The sequence below is a fragment of the Centropristis striata genome, chromosome 12 (assembly GCF_030273125.1).
Source record: "Centropristis striata isolate RG_2023a ecotype Rhode Island chromosome 12, C.striata_1.0, whole genome shotgun sequence".
NCBI classification, from domain to species: domain Eukaryota; kingdom Metazoa; phylum Chordata; class Actinopteri; order Perciformes; family Serranidae; genus Centropristis; species Centropristis striata.
Window position 1 is genome coordinate 35,047,782 of NC_081528.1, and position 26,681 is coordinate 35,074,462.

Sequence of the window (26,681 nt, forward strand, 5' to 3'; positions counted from 1 at the left end):
CTTTGAGATTTGCGCGGCAAAAACGTGCGCGTGTGTGTGTTAATGTGTGTGTGTGTTTATTCTGCAGCGAAGGCCAGTGATTTTATAACCACATAAGGACATTTGTAGAGGAGCAAAAGTCAAGTTTTGCAGGGAAAGCCCACCTGTGGAAAGCATTAATGACATGCACCTATTCATGCCTAGGAATGATTTAAAAAGGGATTTGTCATTTAAAATGTTATTTATCGCCTCTAACCCATAGTTACAAACTTAATATTCCATGCATTGTCCCTAGTGGTTGAGTGCATTTGTGCAGAGCAAGCTGCAAGGCCGGGCTAGCCTGCTAGGGGTCACCCTGAAACAAATGAGCTGCTGGGCCCCTTTTAACTACCTGTGGTAATTTGATTAACCCTTTGATGCACAACATGTGGACAACACTTCTAATGCACAACATGGGTCAAAAATGACTCATTCATCCAAATTTGATTTAAAATTAAATGACCTAATATTATAATAATAGTAATTTGTTCCAAATAGTTACTTTCCACACTCATATATTTAATATATTTAACATGTTTATGTATCATTTTGTCACACATACAGTTTATCTGGAAGGTTTTCACAGCGCTTCACTTTTTCCACATTTTTTTATGTTTCAGCCTTATTCCAAAATTGATTAAAATATCATTTTTCCTTAAAATTATACACACAATACCCCCATAATGAAATTTTTTTACCCATGTTGTGCATTAGCGTAGTGATACAAAAAGGGTTTTTATTCAAAAAGTAAGAAATGAAAAACAAAAAATTAGGATGTATGATGATCAAAAACACGTTGATTGAGGAAAACCTGGAATACTGAATGATGAAATTAATTTATTGCAAAAATATAGAAAATTCACTTTAGACCCATGTTGTGCATCAAAGGGTTAAACACAGTCAATCTGGAAGGTTCCAGTGCTTGCTCATCAGCACTACCCACATCACAGTGCCTGGAAACAAACCAGCAGCTCTTCAAATTAGTTGTCTTGTAGCCATCCTGTGCACCCAACAAAAAACACTTGGTTGCTTCTGGAAAAAACATTACCTATGTTTCACCTCACAAATGGAAAAGGTTCTTGTCATAATAATGAGATTGTATGCATTTTGTGCAACATGACTTCATATAAAAATGAAGTGCTAAAAATACTGTTGGTTTTTATTTTATTTCTAAATCAGGCAATGTGTACATCACTATATTAGAATGAGGTCAGCAAAAAGTGCATTTTGAGGTGTTTTTATTATCAGGTACAAGTTCCTTTTTTTCCCTTATTTTTCAATGCTTTGTTGAAAGTTACAAAAATAAACATTTCTGGCACGTTTTTTTTACAGTACATACTTTGCATGAGTGTAGAAAGAATGCTATAGGTGAACATCACTCAACAGTAAAACTTATAATAATAACATCAATATTGTAAATTCAGAGCAGTTGAAATAAAATAAAATAGAAAATACATATAAAACAGTCTAAATGTTGTTTTCAATAAGGGGGATTCAAATTAGTTTTAATTGTTCATTTCAGTGGGATTTTTTTTAGGATATCATATCATTTTTGTGCCTTTGGTATTGTTAGAATTTTTAGAGATTTTAAGTACAATTTGAATTAATTCATGAAGACAATAAATTTGGGGGATGATTTCATAATTCTAATTTTGTGGATGAAACATTTTGCTAAACAAAGGATAACGTTGCAACATAGTTCATCGTTTTTGTTTTGCAAAAGCATATTGAAAGTGACATCATCTCTGGAGATAGCAGCTGGAAATAATATGATTTTTGTTTAATCTAATTGTGAATGTTGACCCAGAATGTTTGTATCACATCACATGAGAAGAAGACATGGTCCGTGGTTTCAATGTCATTTTCACAGAATGTGCATAAATTGTCATTGATATTAAAGTGTAGTCGAAGTAATTCTTTAGAGGGATAAATGTTGTTCATAATTTTAACCCATAAGAACCCAGACCCAGTAGTTCTTAAAAAGGAAAATTATGGGGGATATACCACAGACCAAGTGGACCTTATGATATTTCTTATTTTTAAATGAATAAACTAGACACCTTTTTTGCTTACAGAAACACAAAGTTGCCTTTTTCTTTGCATCTCCACAACATATATCAAAATTGTGACATTAATAGCGCTGTTTAACAATACATTTTTTTAGATTTGTTTTTAAGTAACAAAATAATATTAAATCAATAATAAATAAAAACAAATAACCATCTGCCTTTTTTGTTTTCATCTCCATAACATATATCAAAAGTGTGACTTTAATAGTGCTGTTAGACAACAAATTCCATTTCAGATTTGTTTTTAAGTAACAAAATAATAATAAATTGACAATAAATACATATAAATAACACTGCCTCATTGGACGGCTTCTCAACAAGCTACTGCAGGTGTAGAACACTAAAAAACACACGTATGTACTTGAGAAAACATACATGAACATTACTAGAACATTTAAAATGTTTGTGACACCCGTGTCACCGTGGGTTCTTATGGGTTAAAGTGTGTTTCTTTCATTTTGGTGGGTATAGGAAATTGCTTGGTTTACCTGTAGGGTTACCTGAAAGCAGCATGAGTTACTTTGTGAGATAAGGCAAGGCAAGGCAAGTTTATTTGTATAGCACAATTCAACACAAGGTAATTCAAAGTGCTTTACATACACAATAAAACAGCAAGACACAATTGAAAACAGTAAAAACAGTCAATTAAAACAGGGAAATATGAATAAAAATATAAATAAGATAAAATAAGATACAGCAGGATAAGAAAAGAGATAAAATAATAAAAAGCACAAGTCAAACATTGCATAGTTAAAAAGTATAATTCATGTGCTGCTATCTCCTGAATGTTTGCGAGCTTTTGAACGCAACGTTGTATTTTGGACACAAGATGGCGCTCGATGCTCGGACTGACCATTGCCCTCCAGCTTCTACTGTCTCCTAGGCAACGGCAAGGAGCTCCAAATATATGTAGACACATACACAGCAGTATAAAACAAGCTTAAACATACCTCAAACTATTTATTAGTGTTGTTAACCCTCTGGAGTCTCCAAAAGTGCCAAAGCATGACCTCTTCATCACATCCAGACTAGAAAACAAAGCAGCGTGGAGCCCTACTGTAAATTTACCTCTAAAGTTCTGGCTGTAAACTCCATGAGGCCAGTTTCACTTTGATGATGATATACCAAGTAAAACTGGAGACAAGCTCAAATATATCGTATAAAATGATAGAACTGAGTGATAAACACTCAGGTGTTAACTTACTTTGCTCTTTCCTTTTTATTTATTTTTTTTAATGTTTTTATTATTTGGTTATTCACTTTACTTAAAATAAATAAAGTAAAAATTAAACAAAATACTGAAATTATACATTTATTTAAATCCCAAACCAAATTTTCAATTTATTCAGTTAATGTCACCTCAAAATCTAAGCGTTGCTTATCTTGTAACGTTAGTTTCGAACTTTAACCCTTAATAGGGCACTCATTGAAATACTTGCAAATTCCAAATTTCAACCCTAATATTGGAGGATATTACGATATTAGGGGGATAATATTTTGAGAAATTTATGAGATTTATGAGATTTAAAGTGGTGAATCTGCAAAGAAAAAAGCTTTTTTCTCGTAAATCTGTGACTTTTTTCACGCAGATTTGCCACTTTAAATCTCTTGAATCTGCGACTTTTTTTTCTTGTAGATTTGCCACTTTAATTTAGTAAATTTGCAACTTTTTTCGCAAATTTTAATTTTTTTTTTTTTTTGGATATCTGCTGAAGTTACCAAATATGGTTCTTCGCCCGATAATGGGTTAACAGTTGAAGTTACGTTACTGTACTAACATTATCTATTATCTTTAACATGGCAGAATATTTGATGATTTAGTTAATTATACGTTTATTTAATCGATAGAGATGATAGCAAGGCCGGATTAACCATATGGGCAATTGGGCAATTGGCCTACGACCTCTAAAGGGCCCGGGGCAGCGTGGGCACAATCGCAATATCTGGTTATCTCTCGCTTATAAACTGTCCATCCGAGCCGTTGCTCAACTATGAATTTTGAGGTGATTTCTGTTTAAAATGACCTGAGGACCAAAATGCTACTTGATTCTAGATTCTTGATTCTTGTTTGTGTCTTGTCTTCCTCTGTGATGGCTCTATCAATTCAATACATTAGTGCTGCTGGGAATAGGTGTTGTTAAATAAATATTGGATGCTTTGAAAGTGGTTGCTTACTTATTTTTTGGTGAAAATTGAGGACACTTCCTTCCCAATCTTTTTCTACCTTTTGTACGGTGTCCTTGAGTGCCAAGAAAGGCACCTTCCAAATAAAATGTATTATTATTAGGGCCACGGGGCAATCGCACTGAGCACTGGCCCCTACAGCTATCATTGATCCGACTTCACTTTGAGCATCCTGAGTTCTTCCTGAACAGCCACATATGTTTTTTGTGAAGAAAAATGAAGAAATAGCTTTGTAAGAGCGATCTGAAAAACTGTTAAATATGCTTTTCTACAGAAATCTTCCTGCGATTTTAATATGGGAGTCAATGAGGCTGTTGGTGCGTGTTGGTGGTGCATCTGTGTGTCCTACGCCCAAACTATAACTCTGACAGCTTTACCAGAGGATTGTGAGTGAGAAGACAAATTTTCCTACGTTTCTATGTATAGATTATCTCTGTAGAGTGGAATTTGCGGCCTGGAGCGCAGTTTTCAAATTTATTTTTTGACAATTTTTTTTCTCTCCCTCTACACTCTGGCGATGATGTCACACACTGTGACACGAACATTCCGTGCAATACACACCCATTATAATCTCAGAATTTCTCCAAAAATGATCATGGTCATTGAACAGGGATTGATAAAAAAACTATATGACCTATCGAAACGTGGATTAATACACAGATACACAAGACTTGTGTCTACTGTCTAAAGTTTAAATGGAGCCTCTAGGTGAAATTATGCCGGAGAAGTTGACTCTTGAAAATCTCCAATTGTTGTTTTTTTTTTGCTCATTTTTTTTCGGCCGTCCCATTCACTTCAATGCAAAATTTTGCGCAGTAAGTAACAAACATGGCAGTGTAATGGTCACGTACTCCAGGGGAAACTGATATGTTAGCTAAGTATTGTTACACTTACTTTAAATCAGAGGTCTCAAACTCAAAAAGACACAAAATTACCAAAAAAGACACAAAATTACAAAAAAGACACAAAATGACAGAAAAAACTAAATTACTTAAAAAAGACACAAAATTACCAAATAAAGACCCAAAATCACTTAAAAAAGACACAAAATGACTGAAAAAACACTAAATTACTAAAACAAAATTACCAAAAAAAGACACAAAATTATTTTAAAAAACCCACACAAAATTACTTTAAAAAACCCACACAAAATTACTTTAAAAAGACACAAAATTACTTTAAAAAGACACAAAATTACCAAAAAGACACAAAATTACAAAAAAGACACAAAATTACCAAAAAAAGACACAAAATTACTAAAAAAAAAGACACAAAATGACAGAAAAAACTAAATTACTAAAAAAAGACACAAAATTACCAAAAAAAGACACAAAATTATTTTAAAAAACCCACACAAAATTACTTTAAAAAGACACAAAATTACTTTAAAAAGACACAAAATTACCAAAAAGACACAAAATTACAAAAAAAGACAAACTTATTTTAAAAAGACACAAAATTATTAAAAAAGACACAAAATTACCAAAAAAACAACAATACAAAATTACCAAAAAAAGACACACAATTACATTACATAACATTTCCACTTCTTCCGGTAACAACAACACGGTAGATAATAAACGGTCCGGTAGCAGCTGCCTTTCTTTTTGTTAACGTCGTCATAGAAAACAAGTGAAACAAAGCCCCAGCTTGCGCAATAAAGGGACCTTCCACACACAACACGGTAAAGAGACATTCATATAAAACTCACATTAAACTTTCATATCAAGGTGAGGGCCACAAAATATCGTCAAGAGGGCCGCAATTGGCCCGCGGGCCCCGAGTTTGAAACCCACGCTTTAAATCAAGTAACAGCTTCAAGCAACCACTGAAAGAGGCTACATTTTATTTTGAGTATGTGTGTGACATGCGCACACAGAGGCAGCAGGCAGCAGCAGCACAGAGTCACCGTCCAGACACCGACACATCGTGAGAACAGAGACCGACAGACGAATCACAAGCAGCGGGGATGTAGATGAGAGTGACTCGGTGGGGACGGAGGCTGTTGTCAGAGAATGCCACAGCAAGCGGACACGCTGCCTGCATTAGCTCACTATTGTTCTCAGCTAGCTCTGATATTTATAGCGCATAACATTGAGTCGTGAGTAGTGTTTTGTTTGTATTTGCGAGGATCTTCTGGCGGACTGCGTTAAACATCCTCCGGCCAGCATGCCTCCGCCTCAGAGCCTCCAATCCAGCGGACTGACCCTCTCTGAAATAAGCATAGGTAGGTAGGTGTGTGCAAGGTCAGCGTGTCTGTCTGCAGCACGTTTTATAAATTAAATAATGTGCACGTTTTAACACACTGCGGACATTGGATTGAACGCCGAAAAACACTCACATTTGCTATTTTGTTCTTTTAATAACCGGAATGCCATGTTGTTTTTCACAAAAGCAGGCAAAAACACTCGTTGCATCACCAGATTGTTTTTTTTTTTCTTCTGGTCCAGGCCGCAGCGCGTCACTGCAGGTGCGGCGACGTTGAGTAACCACAGGAGCCTGGATGTTTGGCTCTGATGGCTGGCACAATGACTGGCAGCTAACATAAAAAATAAAGCAGTGAAATGTTCGATTCGTGTAGGGGAAAATCTGAGAATATATTGTGTAGATTTTAGTGCAACCTCTAACAGGTAATCCTCACTTGATAGTAGTTGATTTATTGTAGCAAGTGTACAAAGTCAATGTTAGAAGGAAGTTTACTCTAAAGTGGTCACTTATTAGAGCATCACTGGACTGGAGAGACAAAGGTCGGTGGCTTAATCATTAAATTGCCTGTGTCACACTGACCAAAACTCAGTTGCATGGAGCAATTTTCCACACGTTATTTGAGTAATGTCAAACCAAAGTAATATAAAAATTACGGGTTTGGAACAGGAGATTGACCCAGAATCTCTCATCCTGGGCTTCCCGAATCAGATATGTCACATTACCAAAAAAAAAAAACCTACATTGTACTCATGCTGCAGGAGATAGCCTTTTATTGAAGTGGATTTATGAAAATTAACTACTGGCATAGATGGTTGTTTGATTCAGAACCATTAAAGCACCTTAAATGTATATTTCATTCAAAAACAGACCGATTCTATCAAATTTGGGAGCCCCACCATGTCTGGTGTCATCATGCTGCAGGGATTTTTCTTTATTTTTATTGCACATTATCATTGAATCTCTGGTGTTGCATGTGAGAATCTGAGCTGTTTTCCTGTGTTTTATTGTTTAGTCTTTTCTCCTTTTTTCTCCTGTGGATTTCATAATTTATCCATCTCCTACTTGTTGCAAAGGTGAACGCTAATAAATGTAGTGTCCAAAAACTACTGTAAGTGAAATAACAGTACTGGTGCTTGAATGTATATTTGTTGACCCCTGGTCTAAGGTAGAACTCCTAAAGTAGAAAACAAATCTATCCATGCATGATTTTGAGTTGGAGCCTAAGAACATTGATTAAGTCAAATATGTAAACAATGTTTTTGCTTCAAACTTATATGCTATTTGACTTAAAACCTACTGATCCTTGACCTTCAAGGGATGTGGTATGATGGAGAAAAAAAGAGGAATGTATTAATAATTTCAGTTATGCAAAATAACCACACATATTGTTTCAGTTGGCTGTAATTTAGCATTTAGCACCAGGAAATTAAATCAGTCGACAATAAAGAATTACAACACAATCCAAGAGGAAATGTATCATCACAATATAATTATTATAATTCAGCTCCAGGCTCTGCAAGACTTTCAAGTATTACTGGATTATTAATCTCAGAGGCTGTCATTATGTAGGCACCCTGGTGAGAAAACTTCACAGAAACCATTGCTCTCCCTGCTCAGTGAGTTCTTATTGATCTCCAAGTTGGAGCATCATAATTCATTAGCAGTGATGTCTTTCTGTGGCTTGCCAGCTCTGTGTTTCCAAGAATTGATAAAATAGAACGCGGTGACGTGGATGATCTATTAGTCTCTGACGATGTTGGGATGAGCTTTCTGAACACAGAACGCAGAATAAATAAAACAGGAAGAGGTAAAAAATAGATGAAGTGGACTCGCCAGAAGCTGGTGTACCACCTTCTATCAGTCTGACTGCTGCTGAAACAGATGCATTAGAGAAAACAGTAAAGACATGATGTAAAAATGACTGTCCACTCACTCCACTATTTCGTTCTTCAGTTTATAATCAGTTTCACAAAAGGCCATGAATATTGTTAGATGATTTTTTTGCGAGCAGCTCTTTTAACCCTTTATCGGGCGAAGAACCGTATTTGGTAATTTCAGTGGATATGGGAGGTAATATTTCGAGAAAAAAGTGGCAAATTTACTAGATTAAAGTGGCAAATCTACAAGAAAAAAAGTCGCAGATTTAAGAGATTTAAAGTGGCAAATCTGCGTGAAAAAAGTCACAGATTTACGAGAAAAAAGTGGCAAATTTACAAGATTAAAGTGGCAAATCTACAAGAAAAAAAGTCGCAGATTTAAGAGATTTAAAGTGGCAAATCTGCGTGAAAAAAGTCACAGATTTACGAGAAAAAAGTGGCAAATTTACTAGATTAAAGTGGCAAATCTACAAGAAAAAAAGTCGCAGATTTAAGAGATTTAAAGTGGCAAATCTGCGTGAAAAAAGTCACAGATTTACGAGAAAAAAGTGGGGGAAAAAGCAACTTTTTTTACTCACAGATTCACCACTTTAAATCTCATAAATCTCCGCATTTTTTTCTCGTAGATTTGCTGCTTTAATCTCGTAAACTTTTTCCTCAAAATATTACCCCCTCCCCCGGGTCCGTATGTTTTGTTTTTTTTACACATTCTGGCTGTATGTAATATCCTCCAATATTCTCTAGGGTTGAAAATTGGAATTTGGAACTTTTTCAATGAGTGTCCTATTAAGGGTTAAAGAAATGACCTCGGAGGATGTTCAGAAATCTGTTTTAAGTCTGAGTTGTTGAATAGAAGTACATTTCTTGAGGCTATATTTAGTATATTATTTTTAATACAATTTATTTTTGTAAAAAAAAAACAGCTGTTTGCAGGATATGTATCACTGAGATAATATATCAATTTGTAGCTGTTTAAGATTAAGGAAAGAAGGCCAATTCAGGATGGATTTGAATCCTTTCAAATTCTCTCCATCTGTTAAATGTCCAACAAAGGTTGACTCATGGTTTCCTCTGTGCTCTATCACAATGTAGCTTCTCCAAATACTGTTCTGCAGTTTGAACTGAGCTTTGTTATGGAAGCTGCTTTCCCTGTGTGTGTGCATGTCTGCAAGATTCTGATAACAATAACTTTACTAATAATAATACTAATTCAATAGTAAATTCAAGCTTTATGACTCACAGGGCAAGGCACAGGATGTTTATTTCAATTATTTATTTTTCCCTTGAAGATGTACATACTGTACAAAAATGATCAGGGGTTTTTGCAGCATATTCAAAGCAACATGCACTTTGATGCTTTTAACAGAATTAGCCACTGATCTTCAGTGTGACAGAAACTTCAGTCCAGTAATGAGTCTGTTTACTACTTCCCGTTGCATCAAAGCTGGCTGGATTCTATTTGCAGCCTCGTCCTCTAATTTCACTAATATCACTTTTCTGTTCATGCCTCAGCACCAATGTTCACCCATTTGTTGTCTCACAGGTTCCTTTAAGAGGAGGAAGAGGAAATCCATAATCGTGACAGTGTTGCTGCTCATCGTATCTTTGCTCATTCTCATCTTTGGCCTGGCGGCGACTACCAGGACACAGAACATCACAGTTGGCGGCTATTACCCAGGAGTCATTGTGAGTTCACATTCACACCTCCATGCGACAGCAGCAGTCCTGTCCACTGTCACAGTTCATAATGAGTGAGGTGTGAGTGAAGTGAGAGTGTTTTCAGCCAGCTCTTCCCGCTTCTGATGAACCTAATTACTGAAGGTCTCTGAGGGGAACATTTTCCTCACATTCATTATTCAGTAGCTGTCATTAGGGTCTGAGTGAGGTAAAGTATCCCAGTCTGTAAATGTGTTTTCTTCACTCAGCTTTTAGCGTTTTAGCTCAGGAAAGCAGTCATTCTGTGTCGGCTGCAATTCTAAAGATGCTTCTTCTAACTCCACCCGCAGATTAATTCAATTCATGGTTAGAATCATTAAACTATAATGTGATTGGCAGTGATTTACAAAGATTAGAAATGTATTTTGCAAAGTGAATAGTTCTATATGTCAGCTATTCTCAACCTTGGGGTCGGGACCCCAATTGGGGTCTCGAGATGATATCTGGGGGTCGCCAAATCATTTTGGAAGTCAGCTCTGTCTCCACTGTGTTAAAGTGTTCATGTGTTAATGTGTTTTTGGTCATTTAATGTCTTTTTTTGGTCATTTTGTGTTTTGTTTTGTTCATTTTGTGTCTTTTTTTTGATCATTTTGTGTCTTTTTTTTTGTCATTTTGTGTCTTTTTTTTGTCATTTTGTGTCTTTTTGTTGTCATTTTGTTTCTTTTTTTGTCATTGTATGTCTTTTTTTGTCATTTTGTGTCTTTTTTTGGTCATTTTGTTTCTTTTTTTGGGCCAGTTTGCGTCTTTTTTGGTCAATTTGTGTCATAAAATCTAAAAAAATATATATAAATGCACAGACAGAGAGATGTTTTAGTTGTTGTCTGCTACATTATTTATGTATAGGGAAAGGCATACTCTAATGGGATCATTTGTATATCTCAAGGGTATTGTTGTTATTTGTAAGAAAAATGATAACTATTTGTTGGTTGCGGTATCAACCCCCTACAGTGTAACAGTGGACAAAAAGACTGAGAAAGGTTTAGATAACAGAAGAAATGACCGCACAATTTCAAAATTGGATATCTTTGTATGAAGATGATCATTGTGTATCTGGCTGAATCAAGTAGTACCTCTAAATATCTATCCCCTTCCCTTTTTTACCTGTCTTATTTCATCTCTTTACTTTTTCTTGATACTGTAATGCGATTTCCCTCTGGAGAACTTTGAGATTGTATGTGATCAATGTTTTATCCCAATATTAAATACAATTTGTTTAAAAAGGGGTATCATGCACAACATTGTATATATGCTGAAAAGCTTCTCCAGGGAGAGAATGACGGTAACACTTGATTTATCGCACTGCAGTACGAAACCAGAGCTTTATAGTCAAATTAGATAGATTAAATGCCCTAACGGATATTTTCTCTGTTTCCAGCTGGGCTTTGGCTCGTTTCTGGGAATTATCGGCTCTCATTTGATAGAGAACAAGAGGCAGATGGTAAGCGGATTTATATTACCTCTGTGCATTGAGATCACTTTTCAGCGCTACTTGGTGGTTCCTTCTCTACATTCACACAAAACTGTTATTAAAGTTGAAACAGACAACCCCCTCCAGCATTTCTAAGAGGCATTTTTGGTGCTGCTTTCCTTTTTCCTCCGGGCCTAGCAACTAGCAACAACACAGGAAACACATTTGTTTCCAAATTCCTGTGAAGAAGCATAGACTTTTGTTTCTTTTGTTCCTGAAACAAATATAAATGGTTGTTTTGCCTTCCTTGTCGCTCCTGGTTCATTGTTTTGCTGCTAGTGTTGGCGTTAGCTGCATCTAAATTGCAGGCACATTTGTGAAAGGCAGAATATGTGTGGAAGAGTGCAGATCCCTGCCAGGTGTTGGGAATCTCTGCATAGCATAGCTCTGATTGATTTGAACTGAGTAACAAGCATTTTAAAAGTTATTTGCTTGTCGTGATACGGGCGGACCTGACCAAGCATGAATTCAGACCTTTTACATATTGGCATCTTGTTATTTCAGCATACTTTTGATCAGTTTATTGCAAGGAAGTCACAGGAAAATCAGTTTATTTTAGGTGCATACTGATGCACCGGCAGTCATCCAGACCAATTCCTGGAGAAGGTGGTGAGGTTCACTGAGCTGTGTGTACCTACAGATTAACTGAAATACCAGTCAAAATAATAATAATAAATAATAAAATAAAGTCATTCAGCCTTAGCTAGTGCTCTTTGATAAGCAGTGATGCAGTGTATATGTCTGGGGTTTTTATTGTCAAAGGTCAGAACAGAAGGAACTGTAATGTGTTGCAATTGACAATAAGGGAGGCAAAAAAAAAGTTTTGCCTGTAACGCTTTATATTAAGGTCCTTGTAATAACCATGAATTAACAAATAATAAGGCCCTTGTAAGTCCTTACAAGATGCTTATTAACATTATTGTTGCATAACAGATGTAAAATATAGTTAAATAAAATTGATTTGCATATTGTCTATATTTTACAGTATAATCGGTGTTGACTGTAGGTTTCACACATCACTCCTAAATATTAAATTTCGGTAACGCTTTATATTAAGGTCCTTGTAATAACCATTAATTAACAAGTAATAAAGCCCTTGTAAGTCCTTACAAGATGCTTATTAACATTATTGTGTGTTTATAAGCTTATATAAGTGTTAATAATGGCATTACAAACACCCATGACCCACCCATTATGTCTTTGCCAAGCCTTTATTAATCTTATTTTGTTTGCTTATTGATATTAAAATATACTTTATTGCTCATCTATTATAAGTTAACTATAAGTTAACTATGCTTTTTGCAGCTACCGGATCTAAAGGGAGAACAATGCCTTATTACTTGTTAATTAATGGTTATTAAGGGCCTTATTATAAAGCGTTACTGTTTTGCCTTCTTGTATGAGACTACGGAGCTTTTGTGTTTATTATTTTAAAGGCGAAACTCAGAACCATCAGCTACACTACTGTTAACTACCAAATGGGAATAAAAAGTTCTATCCACTTCCTCTGTGCACCAGTACCAATTACTGCAGGACAGCTTACAGGCCTAATTATGCTGTTAATTCGGCAATAGACAAAGCAAACCGGACTCAGACTGTGAGTCCCATTGGGCCTGAGGAGGTTTGTGTATCAGAGCAAGTATCCTGGGCTTCATGTGAGATGCGTCCAGAAATAGAACGAGGGTGTAAGTGGAGGAGGACGGATGTCCACACTGGAATGTGGGGTGGAAACTGCAGATGAGGAGAGCAGGTGGGAGGTGCCGGGCGGGGACTGTCAGGGCTGAAATGAAGAATGAGTTTGTACCGTGACACCTTTTCACATGACGAGTTTGGATGCCAGTGGTCCCACAATTGAGCCAGCTTTGACACGTTACGCCCCGCTGCCCCTTATATCTTGCTTCCTAAAAATGTTACGACGTAGATTAAGACGTGTTGATGTTTTTTATGGTGTGGGGTATTAGGGGCACCTGAGGTTTGGGTAATTACTATTTTAAGTAGAGAAATGATTAGTTGACCCTTTCACTGATTTGTTTTTCCTGCAAGAATTCACTGCAGCTAGCATCGCACGTGTAATATTTGTCTTTTATGATAGCACATTGAAAATATTCTGCTTTTGCACTGTTGGCTGGACAAAACAATCTCCTGGAAATTATGAAACAAAACCTTTCTGTGATTCAATCAATAATCATGTTAGCAACAAACTATGCAAGGAGAGCTTCCACTTTAACTTTTAAGTATTGTAGTTCAGTAAAAATCATTGAAAAGTAATGAAGCGGATGTTTTTGTTTTGTTATGTTACTACATAGATTAAGACGTGTTGATGTTTTTTTATGGTGTGGGGTATTAGGGGCACCTGAGGTTTGGGTAATTACTATTTTAACCCTTTATCGGGCGAAGAACCATATTTGGTAACTTCAGTGGATATCAAAATAGGGTCCTCATGTCTCTCTGTTTGGTCGTAAAACCAAAAGGGGGGGCGGTTGCAAATTTACTAGATTAAAGTGCCTAATGTACAAGAAATTTTTTTGTAGATTTAAGAGATTTAAAGTGGCAAATCTGCTTGAAAAAAGTTGCAGATTTACGAGACAAAAGTGGGGTAAAAAACTACTTTTTTCTCGCAGATCCACCACTTTGAATCTCATAAATCTGCACATTTTTTCTGGTAGATTTGACACTTTAATCTCATAAACTTTTTTTCTCAAAATATTACCCCCCTCCCCCGGGTCCGTATGTTTTTTTTTTTTACACATTCTGGCAGTATGTAATATCCTCCAATATTCTCTAGGGTTGAAATTGTGAGTGCCCTATTAAGGGTTAAGTAGAGAAATGATTAGTTGACCTTTTCACTGATTTGTTTTTCCTGCAAGAATTCACTGCAGCTAGCCTCGCCCGTGTAATATTTGTCTTTTATGATAGCACATTGAAAATATTCTGCTTTTGCACTGTTGGCTGGACAAAACAATCTCCTGGAAATTATGAAACAAAACCTTTCTGTGATTCAATCAATAATCATGTTAGCAACAAACTATGCAAGGAGAGCTTCCAATTTAACTTTTAAGTATTGTAGTTCAAAATAAAGGATTACGATTTCCAATAAGCTTAAAATTTACTCTGATGGAGAAGCATTGCTTATACATGGAGGTGCTGGTTTTATTGTTGTACTCCATGTGGTGAAGGGTCTTTGTTGCTGAACGCAGACTGTTTTTGGCAAGTTAAAGTTGATCGATTTTCACATTTTCAGCAACACAAAACCACAACAGCAGACAGAAGAAAGAGGAGTAATGATAAAATTGAATAGGTGATAATTGACCAAAACATAAAAAAGCAAATGGACAATAACAAAATAACCAATAACCACCCATAATAAAAGTAATAACATGACATATTAAATAAATTTGACAGGTGTCAAACGTTATGTTGTGTACGCTAATAGCCCTTAAAAGATTAATATTTAATTTGTTTACATGTTTCCTTCAGCTGCACCACGACACATCCACCCTCCTGCATCAATGACAGTCTCCACATGAGCTGTCGACACTATTGAGAAAATGTCTCTGTGTGCTCACAAATACACAAAAATCAGCATATTATAATGTTGCTGAATCCTGAGTGCATCACTGATGTGGAATTAATGAGTCAGTCAACTGAGTCCACTACAAACCAGTAAAAAAAAAACACTCAAGTATACAATTGAAAAAGCTAAAATTGTTCTTAGTTAGGCACAGAATATTGTGATGATGAAGCACTCAGAATAAGAAACTGGACCTTTAACCCATAAGAACCCAGACCCAGTTATCCTTAAAGGAGAATTATGGGGTTACACAACAGAACAAGTGGACCACATCGAACACATTAATGATGTTTTTTAAAAAAAAAATTCTACCCCTAAATGTCAAAGATCTGTGATGTGACATATACGTTACATTGGACGTTTATGGTATTTATATTTATGATATTTCTAATTTAAAAAAAAAAAAAAAAAAAAAGCTAGACACATTTTCTGTTCACAGAAACACAAATTTGCCCTTTTCTTTGCATCTCCCAATCCAATCCAATCCCCTTTATTTATATAGCACAATTTTAGCAAACACAAGGTTTCCAAAGTGCTGCACAAACAATAAATACATAACACAATACAAAGAGATGTAGTAAACAATAGAACAGTAAGATGCAATAAGATAAAATAAATTAAAAATGGGATAAAAATAAATAAAATAAAATGTAAAATGTACTGCCCGCACAAAATAAAATATGCATGAATACAATAAAAACAAAAAATCATAAAATCAACACTCTACGTGGTGTTAAAAAACAACATATATCAAAAATTGTAACATTAAAAGTGCTGTTTAACAACAAATTATTTGTCAGATTTGTTTTAAAGTAACAACATAAGAATAAATCAATAATAAATAAAAACAAATAACTATTTGCCTTTTTGTTTGCATCTCCATAACATATACCAACATTGTGACTTTAATTTGCTCAGGAAATATAGTCAGAACAAGTTAAATGCAATAGGATTGCATTGAAGGGATATTAACTATTCACAGATTAGAATTGTTAAATGGGTTGAAACAAAGTGTTTGTTACACGGGTGTCACCATAGGGTCTTATGGGTTAAGACTGATAAGTTTGACTATCAGATGTTTGTCAAATCTTTTGACACAGATCATTGGCTGGATGTGTTCATGTTAGTGTTCTAGAAATCACAAGTCCTCGTTACTTCACGCTGTTGGGTCTGTGTTGCATGCACCGCCTCCCTCCTGCGAGCTGGGCGGCTGCAGACAGGGTGGGGCGATGTGTAATTGAATACAGGCTGTCTTTCACTGAGGAGATTCAGACAAATAAGGTGGGGGATAAATGGCTGCAGTGCCTATAAGGAACTGGAACTGTGCCAGCCGAGAGCACCACTGGAACCAGGTGACAAGTCTGTCACTGCTTTCCTTTGCCTGGTTCACACAACCTCCAGCTTCTCCAAACTCAGAGAGGAGCACATGAGCAGGATGATACACAGTGTTGTTGAGAATGTAACACAATACAACAGTGGTGAGAGGGAGCAATTTAAATCAAAATGGTATAAGTTGAGTCTTCTGTGAAATAAAAGTCATTGAAAAGTAATGAAGCGGATGTTTTCCTTCACAGTTGGTGGCATCTATTGCAAATTTACTAGATTAAAGTGCCTAATCTACAAGAAAAAAATGTGTAGATTTAAGAGATTTAAAGTGGCAAATCTGCTTGAAAAAAGTTGCAGATTTACGAGACAAAAGTGGGGAAAAAAAAAACTTTTTTCTCGCAGATCCACCACTTTGAATCTCATAAATCTGCAATTTTTTTCTGGTAGATTTGACACCTTAATCTCATAAACTTTTTTTTCAAAATATTACCCCCCTCCCCCGGTTCCGTATGTTTTTTTTTTTTTTTTTTTTTTTAATTTGGAATATGCAGGTATTTCAATGAGTGCCCTATTAAGGGTTAACTAGAGAAATGATTAGTTGACCTTTTCACTGATTTGTTTTTCCTGCAAGAATTCACTGCAGCTAGCCTCGCACGTGTAATATTTGTCTTCTATGATAGCACATTGAAAACATTGTCCTTTTGCACTGTTGGCTGGATAAAACAATCTCCTGGAAATTATGAAACAAAACCTTTCTGTGATTCAATCAATAACCATGTTAGCAACAAACTATGCAAGGAGAGCTTCCAATTTAACTTTTAAGTATTGTAGTTCAGTAAAAATCATTGAAAAGTAATGAAGCGGATGTTTTCCTTCACAGTTGGTGGCGTCTATTGTCTTCATCAGTTTCGGAGTGGTGGCTGCCTTCTGCTGTGCTATTGTCGATGGAGTGTTTGCTGCAAGGCACATTGTAAGTAGCATCTGCTTATTTAACCAGACTGATAAATTATGAATATGGATAACACTTATGCCCTGACTTATAACAAGCTGATTAGTCAATGCCATCCCCATTAAAGCTTAATATAGTCTGTCTGCATTAGACATACAGTGAAACGTATGCCCTTCTGTAAGGGCATTGCTTATATATTGCCGGCTGTAGCAGCTGCTGCACCCTTCTCAGAGAGACAAATATGTTTTGTGGTAGAGGAAGATTATTCTCTGTGACGCAAAATACTGAAAACGATAAATAACCGCTAATGCACTCTTAAAACAATTATGCTAAAATAAGTTATGGCTGGGTGAAAACGGAGATCAGCGCCATTAGGAGGTTTTCATTTGCCAGTGGCGTCAGTGAAATGGAAAATGTCTTTTCAGATTGTTTGTTGTACATTGAACTTCAAAGATGCACTCTGTTAAATGAATTAGGAATATGGTTCAGTGAAAGACTGAAGAGACCCTGTGATGCTGACAGATGGTTGTACTTTGTAATTTTACTTACTGTTTGTGATGTTTTTCTACATTTCAGTTGTTCAGAATCTTACTTCTGCCAAGGGGCACAATCCTTTCTTGCTTTGCCTCATCTATACACCAAATATAGGGCGGCACTTTTAAGTGTGTATTAACCCTTTATCAGGCGAAGAACTATATTTGGTAACTTCAGGTAATATTTCGAGAAAAAAGTTGCAAATTTACTAGATTAAAGTGGCAAATCTACAAGAAAAAAGTCGCAGATTTAAGAGATTTAAAGTGGTGAATCTGCGCGAAAAAAGTCGCAGATTTACGAGAAAAAAGTGGAAAAAAGCAACTTTTTTCTCCCAGATTCACCACTTTAACCCTTAATAGGACACTCATTGAAATACTTGCAAATTCAAAATTTCAACCCTAGAGAATATTGGAGGATATTACATACTGCCAGAATGTATAAAAAAACATACAAAAATAATATTTTGAGAAAAAAGTTTGTGAGATTAAAGTGGCAAATCTACGAGAAAAAAATGTGCAGATTTATGAGATTTAAAGTGGTGAATCTGGGAGAAAAAAGTTGCTTTTCCCACTTTTTTTCTTGTAAATCTGTGACTTTTTTCGCGTAGATTCACCACTTTAAATCTCGTAAATCTGCTACTTTTTTTCTTGTAGATTTGCCACTTTAATCTAGTAAATTTGCAACTTTTTTCTCAAAATATTACCTGAAGTTACCAAATATAGTTCTTTGCCTGATAAAGGGTTAACCACAGACATAATTTCTACATTTGTTTAAATGTTGTTATAGTATTGATGAGCTTACATCCAGTCACGGGTAAGGTTTTTGACCCTTCATAGGAGTTTGTTTGGATGACCCAGTGATAAACAGTCTCTGTTTCAGACAAAAGCAGAATACTGCAAATATATCAACTATCACTTATAACCCACTTTGGTTGCTATGGCTACAGAGGCCGTGCCCTCCACTTGTATTTTCTCTTTTCTAGTCATTATGCTTCTGTTCAGGACATTTCTGTGGATGGTCTGGTTGACACTGTAAACCTTGTTGTCTGAGTCAGAAGCAAATACTGAACCTGTTAGCTAGTTAGACTGAAGATTTCTTAACCAGCTGGTTTATTAGATTAACCCTTTATCGGGCAAAGAACTATATTTGGTAACTTCAGTGGATATCAAAATGGGGTCCCCATGTCTCTCTGGTCGTAGAACGACATGGACTTGTACGAGGTGAACTTGACTATGACAGCATATTAAGGCCAAGTATGAATAAAAATACAAACGGGGGGGTTGCAAATTTACTAGACTAAAGTGGCAAATCTACAAGAAAAAAATGTGCAGATTTAAGAGATTTAAAGTGGCAAATCCGCTCGAAAAAAGTGGCAGATTTACATAGGTAAGTAGGGAAAAAACAACTTTTTTCTTGCAGATTCACCACTTCAAGTCTCATAAATCTGAGCATTTTATCTCATAGATTTGACACTTTAATCTCGTGAACTTTTTTTCTAAAAATATCAAAATATTATCCCCCTCCCCCGGGTCTGTTTGTTTTTTTTACACATTCTGGCTGTATGTAATATCCTCCAATATTCTCTAGGGTTGAAATTTGTAATTTGCAAGTATTTCAGTGAGTCCCTATTAACGGTTAAAGTGGGGGAAAGTGGCCAATGTTTAACATTGTGATTACAAATTACAACAGAAAAATTCTGCACATTCTGCCTTGAATTATACGACCATTATCATGTATGACTTCTTGTCTCTTTGTTTTTGTTTGTTCTAATTCAATGTGTTTATAAGTGAACAAGTGATGTTTTGTGCAGTGAAATGGGTAAGAATGTTGTTTGTTGTGCTGCAGGACCTCAGGCCTCTTTATGCCGGTCGCTGTCAGTTTCACTCCGGTGAAACTTCATCTGAACGTGAAGTAAGAAACATATTTTACTGTTACACAGAAATAAGATGAATTCATCCTAGGTCAGGGGTGTCAAACTCTGGCCCGCGGGCCAAATTTGGCCCGCAGTGTCATTTTATTTGGCCCACGAGGCAATACCAAATTATTATATTATTATTCTACTATAAAAGCTGACCCGCCGGTATTATACGGCGCATTTACCGCTAATATTAGATTTATTATTGTTATTTTATTTTTAAATGTATTAACCTGTTGAAAAACTTTATTTTGATAGTTAAATCAGAAGGATGCAAATAGAAAAGAGGCATACGATTTTTATTTAATTTTAATTTTAATTTTTTCAACAATATATTTATTAGAGTTTTTACATAGAAATACAAAGTACATAGACAAACATATTCAAACGTTATACAAACATTGGGTACATTCAATAAGAGCTCTTGAGTCCATTAGAGTTCTTACAGATGATATAAAGCAATCTTCAGGATGCAGCATATGATTGTGGTCCTGTACAGGGAAAAATTATGCTGTCCCTGTTTCACACAGTACATCAGATAAATCTTTGTTCTTAATATACTGGATGTAGCACCCCCATATTTTCTGAAATATTTCTTGTTTATCTTTTAGAGTATATGTAATTTTTTCTAATGGTAAACATTAAGACATTTCTTTGAACCAATGCGTAATACTTGGTTTGCCAATATTTTTCCACGTTAGAACTATCACTCTCTTTGCTTGTAGTATTCCCATATTTATGAAAATTTTTTCAGAGCCATTTATGTTATGTCCTACAGGATATAAGCCCAGTAGGAAAAATTTGGGTTATTTAATTTTTATTTAATAAATTAATGACATTGATGTGTTTTTTATTTGAAATGTGATTTTGCATGTCTGCACTATTTAGTTATATATTGTATGTTTATAAGTGTTGCTGGTTCCATATTTAATGTTAAAGCAAAACATGTTTGGTATATATTAAAAGGTTTATTTGTTCAATGTTGGCCCGCGATTTTATTCAAGTTTAAAATTTTGGCCCATTGTGTATTTGAGTTTGACACCCCTGTCCTAGGTGATTGTGTAAGCCATGACCTTTCATAAGGACATTGTTAAGCCCCAGAAGTCAAAGTTAAAACAATAGACTGATCATTTAAAATCATTTCTGACCTTCAGGTTCCCTGTGGGACATCATCACGCGCACCCTGTAACCTGCATGTGAGGGGCAACACCTGTTACTGCTGCGACCTGTACAACTGCGGGAAGTGAGTACGCTGAGCTGTTGAGCACCGGACTAACCTACTTCTCTGCTGTGCTGCTTTGATTGTTTGGATTTTTGATGTGAACTATTGTGCCATTTTTGTGGGAGATTTTTTTGCACTGCAACCTTGATTGTATTAGAACAAGAATGTTTCTTTTCTTTTAACCTTTGTTTCAGAGAACATCCTCTTATGGGACTTCAGAATAAAGATGTTTTGAAAAAGTTTAGGAAATCATCCATGATTTGGAAGTAGGTCCCTTTTTTACTAGAACCATACCGGCCATAATTTTTTAACCATAACCATATTTTTTTTCTTTCGATAATTGATTATAGAAGTAATTGTATGTTGTGACTTCTTATAATGTAACTCACCATAGAAATGTGTGTATAGGGTTCCATTTCCTCTGCATGTCCTGTTTCTGTCTGATGAAACGACACCCTTGTCCTGTGTGTCTCTCATTTATTGCTATAAATGAAAAAGCAATGTTTGTCTTTCACTGTGTCCTGTTTACAACAACAAACAACTTCATAAGTGGCTTTCGTGGCTTGACTTTATACCGTTTATCTATTTGTCCCGCCCACTGGTCTAGCCGTGTGGAGGTGATTGGAGGCTACCATGAATACACGGACGTGAAGAGCTGCCAGGACGTGGTGCACCTCTATCACCTGCTGTGGTCCGCTACCATCCTCAATATTGTGGCCCTCTTTCTAGGAATCATTACTGCTGCGGTGCTGGGAGGCTTCAAAGACATGGTACGTATACTGAATATTTAATAACAAGGAAGAGAAGACCAATTTGAGTAATTATTATAAAACATTATGTCATTATTTTGAGATACAAACCGGGTTTCCACATTCACGGAATCTTTAAAATAATTGTGTAATTATGGGTCCTGGAAAAAGCCATGGAAATGTATGGAAACCTGGTAATAAGTCAAATAAATAAAGTAACATTTTTGATATACTGCTTATTATTTTGAGACCTTTTCTTATTATTATAAAACATTATGTCATTATTTTGAGATACAAACCGGGTTTCCACATTCACGGAATCTTTAAAATCTTATCTTATTTTGAAATGTAATTATGGGTCCTGGGAAAAGCCATGGAAATGTATGGAAACCTGGTAATGAGTCAAATAAATAAAGCAACATTTTTATATACTAATTATTTTGAGACCTTTTCTTTTTATTATAAAACATATGTCATTATTTTGAGATACAAACCGGGTTCCACATTCACAGAATCTTTAAAATCTTATCTTATTTTGAAATGTAATTATGGGTCCAGGAAAAAGCCATGGAAATGTATATAAACCTGGTAATGAGTCAAATAAATAAAGTAACATTTTTGATATACTACTTATTATTTTGAGACCTTTTCTTTTTATTATAAAACATTATGTCATTATTTTGAGATACAAACCGGGTTTCCACATTCACGGAGTCTTTAAAATCTTATCTTATTTTGAAATGTAATTATGGGTCCTGGAAAAAAGCCATGGAAATGTATGGAAACCTGGTAATGAGTCAAATAAATAAAGTAACATTTTTGATATACTACTTATTATTTTGAGACCTTTTCTTATTATAATGACCTCCAGGGTCTTTTTTTCTTTTCTTTTTTTTCATCACATTAGCTGTGTAATGGGCTTCCATTGGTGTTTAAATTGATAGAAAGTGATCAATATTCTTCATGTGCTTGTCAGACTCCCTCTGCTGCCTCAGAGAGTTCATCTGAACCAGAGGCCCTCACAGCTCCAGTCCCGTCACAGCCTCCTCCACCCACCACTCAACTCAACTCCTACTACAACACTGCCCCCTGTCTGCCGCCTTACACTGCCTACGACATGCAGGTACTGAGCCACTCCGTCTGCATCACAGCAGTTATTGATTATTGACGTTCATTTTTATCAGAGATGTCTAGCTCAGATGAAGGGTTAATCAGTATTCTCTTTTTCAAGAACGAAATATATGTGGAATTAATCAGGTAATATTATTACTTGAAATGGCATATAAGTTCAGTATTAACTCAGGGGTTAAAGTTTTAATCTCAGCTGTAAATATTCTTTCTCACTAAAAAACACAAAAATATTTGAAACAGGGTGGTGAATATCTGCGGTTTAATCAGCAGTATTTAACAGAAAAATAGTTTCTGTATAAAGAATGCAGTTTCAGATGTCAGTCTGATATAAAGACTCTTTTATATATAAAATTATGGGGGATATACCACAGACCAAGTGGACCACATAGAACACATTTATGGTGTTTTTTTAAAATACTACCTCTAAATGCCGAAGATCTGTGATGTGACATATATGTCACATTGGGTGTTTATGGTATTTATTTTTATGATATTTCTTATTTTAATATATATAAATTTGCCTTTTTCTTTGCATCTCCACAACATATATTAAAATTGTGACATTGATAGTGCTGTTTAACAACAAATTATTTTTCAGATTAGTTTTTAAGTAACAAAATAATAATAAATAAATAAATAATAAAAATAAATAACAAACCTTAATAGGGTTAAATGCAATAAAGGACACCCTATTAACAGATTAGAATTGTTAAATGGGTTCAAATTTAGCCTCGTAACAAAAAATAAGCTTTTTGAAATTAGCTACTTTTTTAGATTTCTGTCTCCAGTCACAGCCACATTTTGGAGAAGTCACTAAAGTGTTTGTTACACCCATGTCACTGTGGGTTCTTATGGGTGAAGATTAGTAGCCATAATAGTCTCTTAGAGCCCAAAGAGAAAAACCCATAAAGTCACCCCCCAGATCAGTTTTAACATGTAAAAATACTGCTTGATTCTAGCAATTCATTTTTATTTATTTTTTTATTTTACATGTTTTTTCCAAAATAAAATGTACAGAAAACACTTGTGATTTTGAGTTTGAAAATCCGATTAAAAAAATATAAGGTAATAGACAGTTGAGAATAACATAAGAATATATTCTTTCATGAGGCCCTGTATTCTATTTATCTAAACCAGTAGTTCTCAACCTTTTTGAGTCGCGACCCCCAATTTAACATGCATGTTGTCCGCGACCCCCGCTCACTGAACACAATCTCACAGTTCAGATCATACAAACTCAGTTGATAAGACAAATTTTGGACAAATAATGTAGCAGACAACAACTAAAACATCTCTCTGTCTGTGCATTTATATATATATATATATATATATATTATATTTTATGACACAAAATGATCAGAAAAAGACAAAAAATGACCACAAAAAGACACAAATTGACCAAAAAAGAAACAAAATGACCAAAAAAAGACACAAAATGACAAAAAAAGACACAAAATGACAAAAAAAAAGGACATAAAATGACAAAAAAAAGACACAAAATGACCAAAAAAATACACAAAATGACAAAAAAAGAGACACAAAATGATCAAAATGATTTGGCGACCCCCAGAAATCATCTCGCGACCCCAATTGGGGTCGGGACCTCAAGGTTGAGAATAGCTGATCTAAATAAATAATAAATATAACTAATGTCATCATCTCTACAAGTCAAATTATTTTTATCAGCACTTATTCTGAAACTAAATTCGTACCAATGTTTTGTCTCCCAGCAGGGCTCCTACATGTTCCCAGACTCCTCAGGTCTGTCTGATGACTCCCAGTCCGGAGCCAGCCACCTGTGGCCCACCATGATTCCTCCTCGCTACTCTCCTCCTCACAACCATCCTGACGAGAAGCCCCCGCCGTACAGCCCGTAAGACGGCCTCGCTCAGAGGAAGCACCAGGAGCCACCAGGTGCTGTTGGTTGGAGCTGATGGAGTGGTTTGAATGCACACTTCCTCAGAGCTTTTCCTCACAATCTTTTTAAGAACTGTGTGGAGGGAAGGTGGTGAGGAAGAGGAGGACAGTCCACGGAGCACACTCACTTTGAGTTCAGCCCAACACATGGAGTGTTTGTCTCCCTGGGCATCACTCACACTCATGCCTGCACTGTGCATCTAGGAGAGACAACCAGTTCAAAGCAGGACTGTTTACACATCTATCTGCCTTAATGCAAACGGGCTTCCAGCGCTGCAGCTCTCTGGACTTATCTGGTACAAGGTCAGAACTCTCCTCCGGCCCATGCTTTATGTTCACCTCTCTTTAATACGTATTATTATTAATGCTTCCTCACTCTGAGGATCTGGACTGATAAATACAGCTACGACCCTCCTGTGACATCAATCCCGCTACATGAAAGCTTTGGTGTCATTTCTGAATCAGCTAGAAAAATAAAACGTTAGAGTTGTAGGCCCGGGCAGTAATTATTAATTAATTAGGCAAAGTTAGCAGTAATGAAGGTATTACATGCTCACCACGTATGTACAGCAGTATGATATACAGAAGCTCCTGTAGCAGTTAAACCTACGGTATACAGATCATAGTATCTATATATCAGTTTAGATCAATGTGTGGTCGAAGCTCTTCTGCAGTAGGATGCTGAAAAGTTGCACTCCAACACCCTATTTATTGTATTTTCACTAAAAGCTGCAAAGCAGGTCAGTATGTATCATCTCTCTCTTTGTAAGTAGTCACAGTATCACATCTATCAGTTGAAATGTGTCGTCTTTGTCAGGAATAAACACCAGTGAGGCAGAGTGTGAACAGTCGGTGCTGGATTCACTGACATGAGGCAGAAGATCTGGAGAAGTCTGAAGAACTGTTGTTCACTGAGGAAGAGTGAAGTAGAGCAAACTTAGTCCAAGTCCATGAGACGGGTCTCTGTCAACTTTAATCACTGCTTTTTATGATTTAAACAACTCACTCTCAGGGGCTGATTGTCAGTTCCTTTTTGTCTTGCCATTAAAAAATGTTTTGTGTAAATTAAGTGGTGTGTTTCTTTTTTGTGAGCTCAAAACGCCGTTGGTTGGAAATTTCAACAACGATCAGATACCTTGCCTTGAAATTTAGCACAGACATTCCTGTTATGCTCCAAACACATACTTTTTCATTTTACTTTTAGTCGGACTGCAAAGAACAGTAGTGTTCAAAATAATAGCAGTCCAATGTGACTAACCAGATTAATCCAGGTTTTTAGTATATTTTTTATTGCTACATGGCTAACATAGCTTCATCCTTAACCCATTGAGGCCTGAAACGCCTGTAAAACCTCTGGGCGATTTTAAAATAAAACCTGGAGTTTTTCTGGAAATTCAACATAAGTGTCAACGCTTCTACTAAATAATAGATTTTCAGCCTCTGTAGCAGATAGAAATGAAATTCAAAAAGTATTTGAGAGCTTATACAAATACTACAAAACGACGTATCCGCTTTCCAGGCTTCAGTGGGTTAAATAGAGGCCACCTGATTCACACCTGTTTTTTTTTTTCACAAAAATTGATGACCTCACTGATTGAATGTCACACTGCTATTTTTTTTAACACACCCCTTTCAACTAATTGCCCAATTGCACAGCCTTAGGAGCTGCATATCATGAATGCTGGGTCTTGTTGGTTTTCTGAGAATCTACTGCACCTACTGGTACCTTGTTAGCCATGTAGCAATAAAAAATATACTAAAAACCTGGATTAATCTGGTTAGTCACATTGGACTGCTATTATTTGGAACACTACGTACTGTTGCATG

General features: G+C 35.8%; 1 protein-coding gene across 3 annotated transcripts; it reads left to right on the top strand.

Moving 5' to 3' along the window:
• The first annotated feature begins 6,148 nt into the window (after positions 1-6,148).
• Positions 6,149-26,200, top strand: tmem255a (transmembrane protein 255A). 3 transcript variants are annotated; one of them, XM_059346693.1, is made up of 10 exons: positions 6,149-6,498; positions 9,900-10,042; positions 11,448-11,510; positions 17,318-17,407; positions 19,766-19,831; positions 20,990-21,078; positions 21,252-21,323; positions 21,659-21,827; positions 22,783-22,929; positions 24,671-26,200. In XM_059346693.1, the coding sequence occupies exons 1-10, from the start codon at positions 6,441-6,443 to the stop codon at positions 24,812-24,814; spliced, it is 1,041 nt and encodes a 346-aa protein (XP_059202676.1). In that variant the 5' UTR covers positions 6,149-6,440; the 3' UTR covers positions 24,815-26,200. The 3 variants fall into 3 exon arrangements, with proteins under 3 accessions (XP_059202676.1, XP_059202673.1, XP_059202677.1); XM_059346690.1 differs by having other exon boundaries at positions 24,668-26,199; XM_059346694.1 differs by having other exon boundaries at positions 6,151-6,498; positions 21,665-21,827; positions 24,668-26,197.
• Positions 26,201-26,681: the final 481 nt, after the last annotated feature.